We start from the raw sequence: 9194 nt of genomic DNA, 5'->3' as shown, positions 1-9194 counted from the left end.
TAGTACCTGAAACACATTACACAACAACCGTAAACATAAATGCTTAGTGAGTTCCCCAAAATACCACATACAACACATACGTCATTCGAGGCTGTAGTACGACCCTCCGGTCGATGTGTCTCAGCGGGACCCTCCAGTCCCGTAGCTCGTTGGACCCTCTGGTCCGTGTCACACCCCGATCCTTGTCGGAATTGATCAAGGCGTGATATATTGTTCAAAGTCTCATGACAACTATGTTATAATATGATTAGATTCAATTAAGTACTAAGTATGCCAACAAGATCCACAACATACAAATACAAATCCAAATACGAACAACATTTATTACATCAAATTTAAATAGTCTTGTGGATTTCTAAGGCACAACCTATTTTTCATCAACTTCATTCTTCAAATCTGCATCATGGGTAAAAACAGGTCAACTACGAGAGTTGGTGAGTAATCTAATTTTAGTAGAGAAAATTGTGAAGTTGAAACATTTATAATTTGAAATTTGTTTTCTTTTGAAGTTGGCAAACAATTGTATTTGAGATAACGGTTTATAAATCAAAAATTGATTAACAAATGATAACAACAACAATAAGTCCTCACCCTATATATACATATGTATATATATATATATATATATATATATATATATATATATATATATATATATATATATAGGATGGAGCATCTAATCATCATACACACTCAACCACGTGCGATCAATCACCTTAGCGTCCCAAGGCGGGGTGGTCAACCCAATAGCACTATTATTGTCCATAACGTACCTCAAGAATACGGGCATAGTCATGGAGATTAGACTAAAAATGATAATGCACTACCAGTACATGTAGCGTAAACAAACAATAGTTATACAATTAATGACTTACGTATAAATGTCCCAACAATGTCTCAATTGTGATAAAACAATAAAATGAAGTTGGAACATATTAGAACCACATGATACACCCCAAAAGTATTGAAAATTATAAAATATGGGGTAGATTACTCACATTAGTCCCAAAACGAAATGCGTGTGTCGTACGATAGACGGTTCGGGTCAAAATGACGTAGAACCTTATATATTAATAGTTTTGGTTTAGGAACTGCTAAACGAGAATAGAGTATTAATACAAATAATTAGACACATATTCTTATATTAGATGAATTAACAATAATTCATTTTGATTAGAATATTAAGGTATTCATTTGTTAAATGAATTTTAAATTGAATTAATTACTTTGCATAATAAATTTATATTTTCAATTTAGGCCAGATTTTAATAATTTCTTATTAAAATAATAACTTGCCCAATTATAATTATTTACAGATTTTAACAATTATTTATATGAAATAATCATTAAAATGTATTTTTACATGCTTAAATACTTAGGAAAATGGTTTTAAATAGTAAACAGTATTGAAAAATTATGAAATTAGTAGGAAATCATTATTTCATACAATATTAATTACTGTAAAATTTTTATATTTTTCTGAACTGTTTAATATTTATTTAATACTTTAATGATTAAACAACAACAAAATCCGGGAAAAATAATAAATGATTCCCAAAAATTCTGTAAAATTAACCATAGTTTTATAACATGATATAAAGCCCATTGTATAGGTTTCGGATATTTGTGACTATGGGAAGTATTTTTTATATATTTCATTATTAATTAATCAATAAAATCATAAATAATAGTAAACAGTAATATAAATGCATGAAACTTCATAAATTATGTTTAATCAATATATAGGTCATCCCAGAATTTTCTCAGAATTTATTGAATGCAAAAAGTATTTTATGTGAATTATTGCCCTACTTTATTGCAATAATTATAGTAATTCAATAAAAATAAGTTATTTTCTGAAAATTTCCAGAACTTCTTATTTTATTGATGGGATTCTGAGAAAAATTAGGTTTATGCAGAAAATGAGTTTTAGATAGTTTGGTGGATTTAATTTGTTTCTTGTATGAATTTGAAACTTTTAACAACATACCTTGATGAATGCTTCAAGAGGGATGAAGATTTGAGTATAATAGATTGTTCTTGGCTGGAATATGAGTATTTCTTGGATGAATTTCGAGATTGAGAGTGAGAGAAAGAATAGAGAAGGTTTAAGTGGTGAAGAAAATAATGTGTTGGGAGAAAAGGGAAAGGAAAGTGGATGGGAGGTGTGAGTGGGAGACCATGGGAATAATCTTTTTGCTTTTGGTGGTCTTCATAATTTCCCACTAACACAAGCATCTTTTACATAATTAATATAAGAGTTTTATAAAATTTAATGTAAAGTTTATAAAAATAGAGTTTTATAAAATTTAATGTAAAGTTTATAAAAATGGAGTTTTATAAAAGATGGGTTATTATTTGATTATAACAATCTACTTTGATTTGAAGTTTAATTATAGCATTCAAGTTTGATTCTTTTAATTTAATTAGAGCATTATACTTTGATTTGATTTTAATATGGTATCATAATTTAATTTGATTATAGTTATAACGTTGTACTATACTATGTTACTATTAACGTCAATTTATATCGTAGTGTATGGGTTTTGATCCTATTAGCGTCAAGTAATCTTGAGTAGGATTTATTAAATTTCCAATGTTGTTTAGCACTGTTAAGGCTAAGGAAAATCAAACACACGAATTTTCCAAATGATGTTTTCTCATTAAAATAGCGAATTGTACAGTTATTACATAACGTAAACCCTAACATACAAGGGTTAATGGAGTTGACCGGTTTGACTTGTTGACTTTGTTTGACTTTGACTTGACCGAAATTTGACGGTTGTCACAGTCCGGTCATAGCTCGTTGGACCCTCCGGTCCAGTCTATATCGTTGGACCCTCCGGTCCGGTCTATATCGTTGGACCCTCCGGTCCGGTCTATACAACACATAGCATACATATATCACATTGCACATAATCTCAAACATACACATAACACATAAGACCCTCCGGTCTGCACATAGATACCACTCTAGGTAATCTATAGTGAGAAGACTCACCTCGGGTAATTCGGATAATCTTGCACACGAATATACTGATCTAGCCCTCGCCTAATCACATAAACAATATCCTCCGATAAGTAATGGCTCTCAAAGGCTAGATTAAATCTCCTTCTAAAATCCCATAGAAGGGTAAAAGACCATTTTACCCCTCCCTGGCCCCAAAGTCCGAATGTTGACCAAAACCCTAAAAGTCAATGAAAGTCAACGGTCAATTTGACCAGACTCGCCGAGTGCACTCGTATGACTCGGCGAGTACATGCGTGTCCTCTGACTCCTCGTATGCCTCACTCGACTCGTCGAGTGAACCTTCCACTCGACGGGTTACCACAGAAAACGAATCGTAGGGCAACCCGACTCGACTCGTCGAGTCTTCTTATGAACTCGGCGAGTTGCTCCCATGACAACACTCATCTGACCTTCTGAGGTCAGATCTGTTCCTCTAATCCATAGATCTGGCTTCCCTACGACCAATAACCACGTAAAGGTCGAGGCTTGACATACATGCAAAGCTCACAAGGCTTTCCTTGGAGAAATGGCTCCTAAAATGGCATCAAAGTCTCATTCCCTCAATGAACCAACATAAAGCATACATAATAAGGCTCTATGGACCTCTATGGGTCCAGATCTGGGATCTCTCACACAAAGGGATCCTATACTCATCACTACAAGCCATAGAAAGATGTAGAAAACCCTTAAATCACCAATCTCAACCAAAACAGAAAAGGGAATTCGATTTGATACCTCTACAGTGAAGATATGAGCTTAGGAACTCTGAATCAGCAACTCCCTTGACCTCCCCTTGCTGGAAATGACTTCTCCTTTGCAAAATCACACCAAGAATGCTCAAAATAGCTTACTCTCTCTCACAACTCGCTCTCTCTCTCTCTCTAGGGTATCTCTCTCTGGACTGGTAGACGCACAAGAGGGCTATAAAGTCCTTTAAATAGGGCTCAGACCCGGGGAATTAGGGTTTCATCTTACAGCGTGGACTCGTCGAGTCTACCCTTCCGACTCGTCGAGTCCCTTCATTTATCCAGTCAGCGAATCGCGATCTTACTCGACGAGTCTAGGCGTCAACTCGTCGAGTCCCTCTCTTAAACTCTAAAAATAAATGATAAAATATAATACCTGGAAATCCGGATGTTACATATTGGCATATTTTTAGTTTATATATATTCAATTATTTCTTGTAATCACATATGATTATACAAGGAATTTTTATATTAATCACATGTATTTTATATTGAATTGATTTATGTATATTCAATTGTTTCTTTTATAATAATATATGATTAAAATGTTTTCTATATTTGATCATACAGGTGAATGTTCTACTTCTTGTAATGATGCAAATTCAAACAGTAGGACTAGTTCAAGCTGTGTATCAGAGTTTTATATGTCAGAGGTTCTGCATGATATCAAACCAGATGTTCCTGATGAGTTTAAACCTACTAAGGAATTGAGGTTCAAAGATGTGGACGAGGGAGTTAATTTTTATAAAAGATATGCAGAGAAGGCTGGTTTTGATGTTCGCTTGAACACATTAAGGAAAGTTGGTGATATAATAAAGCATAGGTTTTTGGTTTGTAACAGGATGGGTAAACCGAAATTGAATCCAACGGAACGTAATACAATCTACAGGGTTACAGATTGTAAAGCCAAAATTATTGTGAAACGTGTGAGTATAGGTTTGATAAGTTTCAAGAAAATCACAACCACGAGCTTGAAGATACATTTCACTTGAAAAGTACAAGTACTCTTTCATACTCTGACAAGGAGTTTATTGTTCGGGCGTCTATTGCAAAAATGGGTGCTACAAAAGCTTATAAACTCAAATCAACATTGAAAGGTGGTTTTCAATACGTAAGGGGAAAGGCTGTTGATTACAGAAATTTTAAGAGAGATATGGGTGCTATTATTGGCTTCAGAGATGCTCAACTTATTGCGAACAAGATGAATGATCGGAAAAACAACTATCCGAATTATTCATTTTATTTATAGATGTGATGAAAATAATGTCTTAAATGCAATGTTTTAGGCCGATGAAACAGATAAAGCATACTATAGTGAATTCGGAGATGTTATGTCATTTGATGCAACATTTCGTACAAATAAGTAAGTTTTTCTTCTGTATTTATGTTTCTAATCATATGTGATTTATATTTTTTCTTTAGTTATATTGATGTTATTATTATTGTAATCATATGTGATTGATCATATATAATCATATGAGATTGATGATTGATTAATGTTTAACAAGTATTCTGATGTAGTTATTTTTCAAATCACATATGATTTATCAATTGTCAAGAAGTATACTGATGTGATGATGATTGTAATCATATGTAATTGAATAGATTCTCATCAAGTATTTATTTTTATTTTCTAAATATGGTTGATTATATTTTGATTATTACATGAAATAGGTATGCATTGGTTTTTGTTCCATTCACTGTCATTGATCATCACAAATCATCTGTTACTGTTGGAGCTGGGTTGTTAAGCACGGAGGATGTGGATTCGTATAAATGGCTTCTTGAACAATTTCTGAAGGCTCATTCAAATAGACAACCATTACTTGTTTTGACTGATCAAGATGCAACAATAAAGCAAGCAGTTGATTCTGTTTTTTATCAATCCAAGCATAGATTGTGCATGTGGCATATCATGAAGAAGCTGCCAAAAAAGGTACGTTTTTTTGAAATCACATGCGATTTTACAAGCATATATTTTTATATTCATAATCAGTTGTGATAAATCACTTTAATTTTTTAATTTGAATAACATTTTTTCTAATCAGATATTATTTTTATAATTTGAAAATATTTAATCATATGTGATTTTCTTTTTGTAATCATATATTTATTCTAGCATATATGATTTTCCAATTTGAACAGATTTGAATCATATGTGATTTTGTTTTTTTAATGTGAATAGATTTAAATCAGATGTGATTTTGTTTTGAATATTGTAATCACATGTGATTGTCTAAGTGATTATATTTTTATTCTATCATAAATGATTATGAATATAAACACACATGATTATTCCAAATCATATGTTATTATATTTATAATCACATATGATTAAAGCATTTAAAGTTATATGAGTTTTACCTTTATATTTTAATATTGATTTATAATTTGTGAATCACATGTGATTATTATAGCTATCTGTGGAATTTCTTAAAAGCACGGATTTCAAGAAAATGTTCAATAAACTTGTTTGGGACATTTATATCGAGCGTCATATTTTTGAGAGGAGTTGGGAACTATTGATGAAAGAATTTAATCTTGAAGATGAGAAATGGTTTAAAGATATTTTTGAAAATAAGGAAGCATGGGTACCTACATATTTAAGTGATTTTCCAAGGTGTGGGTTGATGAAGACAACTTCAAGGTCTGAGAGTATCAATTCATTTTTCAATTCATATTCAGAAAATTTCTTTTTGAATTTCATGATGAATTATGACACTGCTATTAAAAAACAAAGATATAGACAACGTGAACTTGATCGTAAAACCAAGGGAGCAAATATTCTTGGAGGTCACCACGTATGATAGAAAAACATGCAGCAAAGGTGTATACTAGCAAGGTTTTTTTTGAAGTTCAAACGGAGATTTATAAAGGAGGTTGGTATTGTGAGGTTAAAGATTTAGGGGAGGGAGATGGATGGGAAATTTTTAAAGTTATTCACAAGAACCAAAAGCACGAAGTAAAAGCAACATATAAGGTATTTTATTTTTTTTTATTTTTTTTATTTATATTTTTTTTATATATGATAATGTTTTGATTAATCACATGTGATTATAAAGATAATGTTTTATATGTCACTAGTGTGTATATTTTTTTCATGTGTGTAATCATATGTGATTGGAATTTTTTGTGTGTATAAAAGATGTTAATCACATGTGATTAAACAAGACTGTGATTTCTATTTTGTATAATCATTTGTGATTATTTGTAATCACATGTGATTCTTCATTTTTCAGGTGGAACTAAAATATGATGAAAAAGAAGTGAGTTGCACATGTAGACATTTTAATTGTTCTGGTATCCTTTGCAGACATGCTTTTAGAGTATTGATGGATAAATTTTTTAATGAAATAGTAGAACAATATATTCTTAGGCGATGGACAAAGGATGTAATATCTTCAAATTATCAGCTATCGAGAGACCGTTTTGATGAAGAGGATGAAGAAGTTACTAAACTGGTTAATGAAGTATTTATAAATGTTGAAACTGCTTTAGACATTGTGAGAGATAATAAGCAGAAGTTAACATGTTTTGCTGAAAAAACAAAACTTTTGTTGAATGAGGTGAAGAGTAATTCTTCAAGTAAAAAGCCGATTACAAATTCTGATGTCCTTGAGAAACTTTATAATGTTACCATTCCAGAAGAAGTTGAGATTTTTGTTCCAAATCTTCAACATAATAAAGGAACACGAAAGAAGAGACTTATTGGTGAAGTTGAAAAAGCAGTTATGAAAGATCAAACGAAGACCGGAAAATGTTCACTATGTGGTAAAAGAGAACCACACAACAGGCGTACTTGTCCCAGCAGATTTAATGCTCAAAATTGATGTATAGACTTTTTATTAGTTTTCAACTTTTTAAGTATATAACATTCATAACAGATTTTTCTTTTTGTGAATGAGAATCACATGTGATTATTTATAATATTTTATTCGATAATCACATGATAATCAATTTTTTTGTTGTTTTTTTTATAATTATATGTGATTCTAAATTTTTTACACATGTTATTTGTTTCTATAATAGTTAATTATAAACTGTTAATAAAAGAATTTTAATCCAATGTGATTTTCTAATATCTATGTTTTTTTTATACATAATCACATATGATTTTCGTAATCACATTTGATTTTATAATATCATATTTTTTTAATACATAATCACAAGTGATTTTTGTAATGTCAATGTGAACATAGTGAATGTAAATCTGGTTTTTCTTTTTGTGAATGAGAATCACATGTGATTATTTACAATATTTTATTTGATAATCAATTTTTTGGTTGTCTTTTTATAATTATATGTGATTCTAAAATTTTTACACATGTTATTTGTTTCTATAATAGTTAATTATAAACTGTTAATAAAAGAATTTTAATCGCATGTGATTTTCTAATATCTATGTTTTTTTATACATAATCACATGTGATTTTCCTAATCACATTTGATTTTATAATATCATATTTTTTTTATACATAATCACATGAGATTTTTGTAATGTCAATGTGAACATATTGAATGTGAATCTGATTTTTCTTTTTGTGAATGAGAATCACATGTGATTATTTATAATATTTTATTTGATAATCACATGATAATCAATTTTTTGGTTGTCTTTTTATAAGTATATGTGATTCTAAAATTTTTACACATGTTATTTGTTTCTGTTATAGGTAATTATAAACAGTTAATAAAAGAATTTTAATCGCCTGTGATTTTCTAATATCTATGTTTTTTATACATAATCACATGTGATTTTTGTAATGTGAATGTGAACATATTCAATGTGAATCTGATTTTTCTTTTTGTGAATGAGAATCACATGTGATTATTTATAATATTTTATCTGATAATCAATTTTTTGGTTGTCTTTTTATAATTATATGTGATTCTAAAATTTTTACACATGTTATTTGTTTCTATAATAGTTAATTATAAACTGTTAATAAAAGAATTTTAATCGCATGTGATTTTCTAATATCTATGTTTTTTTATACATAATCACATGTGATTTTCGTAATCACATTTGATTTTATAATATCATATTTTTTTATACATAATCACATGTGATTTTTGTAATGTCAATGTGAACATATTGAATGTGAATCTGATTATAACCACATATCATAAAAATATACCTTTTGTTTTGTAGAGTAATAAAAGACCAACAAATCTAATTAAAAACTAATATTGTCTTAATAAGTCAACAAAGAAATTATCCATTTTCACATTCAGCTTCAGCACTTGCATCTTCATTTTCCCATTCACCATAAAGAAATTATCCATCTTCACCTTCAGCTTTAGCACTTGCATCTTCATTTTCATATACACCGTTTTATTGGCAATCATTCAACCTTTTATGTATTTCTTCTCAAGCTTTTCTTTGATCACTTTCTCTCTTCTCTTTAGTTTGTTTGTTGTACTCATGCACAAGTTCC

The 9194-nt window shown here is 30.1% G+C and overlaps 1 protein-coding gene and 1 long non-coding RNA gene across 2 annotated transcripts; one reads left to right on the top strand and one right to left on the bottom strand.

The window, feature by feature from the left end:
• Positions 1–257: 257 nt before the first annotated feature.
• LOC145136532 (uncharacterized) lies at positions 258–2096 on the bottom strand. The gene is made up of 3 exons (XR_013720523.1): positions 1991–2096; positions 999–1062; positions 258–396 (listed from the first exon to the last, which is right to left on the bottom strand). It is a non-coding gene; the product is annotated as an uncharacterized LOC145136532 (long non-coding RNA).
• A 2205-nt stretch (positions 2097–4301) lies between these two features.
• LOC145139688 (protein FAR1-RELATED SEQUENCE 5-like) lies at positions 4302–8461 on the top strand. The gene is made up of 7 exons (XM_079073423.1): positions 4302–4579; positions 4693–4867; positions 5043–5119; positions 5431–5692; positions 6174–6557; positions 6996–7527; positions 8430–8461. The coding sequence occupies exons 1-7, from the start codon at positions 4302–4304 to the stop codon at positions 8459–8461; spliced, it is 1740 nt and encodes a 579-aa protein (XP_078929549.1).
• Positions 8462–9194: the final 733 nt, after the last annotated feature.

Source organism: Lactuca virosa, chromosome 9 (genome assembly GCF_052849685.1).
Source record: "Lactuca virosa cultivar CGN04683 chromosome 9, Lactuca_virosa_CGN04683_v6, whole genome shotgun sequence".
NCBI lineage: Eukaryota > Viridiplantae > Streptophyta > Magnoliopsida > Asterales > Asteraceae > Lactuca > Lactuca virosa.
The sequence above is the reverse complement of the archived record's forward strand: the minus strand, read 5'-3'. Positions and strand labels throughout refer to the sequence as shown.

What these genes read in the sequence shown, in the direction of transcription:
- LOC145139688 (XM_079073423.1), top strand. Translation starts at nt 4,302, where the DNA reads ATGTTTTCTATATTTGATCATACAGGTGAATGTTCTACTTCTTGTAAT. An exon ending in GGTGATATAATAAAGCATAG is followed by an intron (nt 4,580 to 4,692) that starts GTTTTTGGTTTG and finishes GTGTGAGTATAG; the next exon opens with GTTTGATAAGTTTCAAGAAA. An exon ending in ATATTCTTGGAGGTCACCAC is followed by an intron (nt 6,558 to 6,995) that starts GTATGATAGAAA and finishes TTCATTTTTCAG; the next exon opens with GTGGAACTAAAATATGATGA.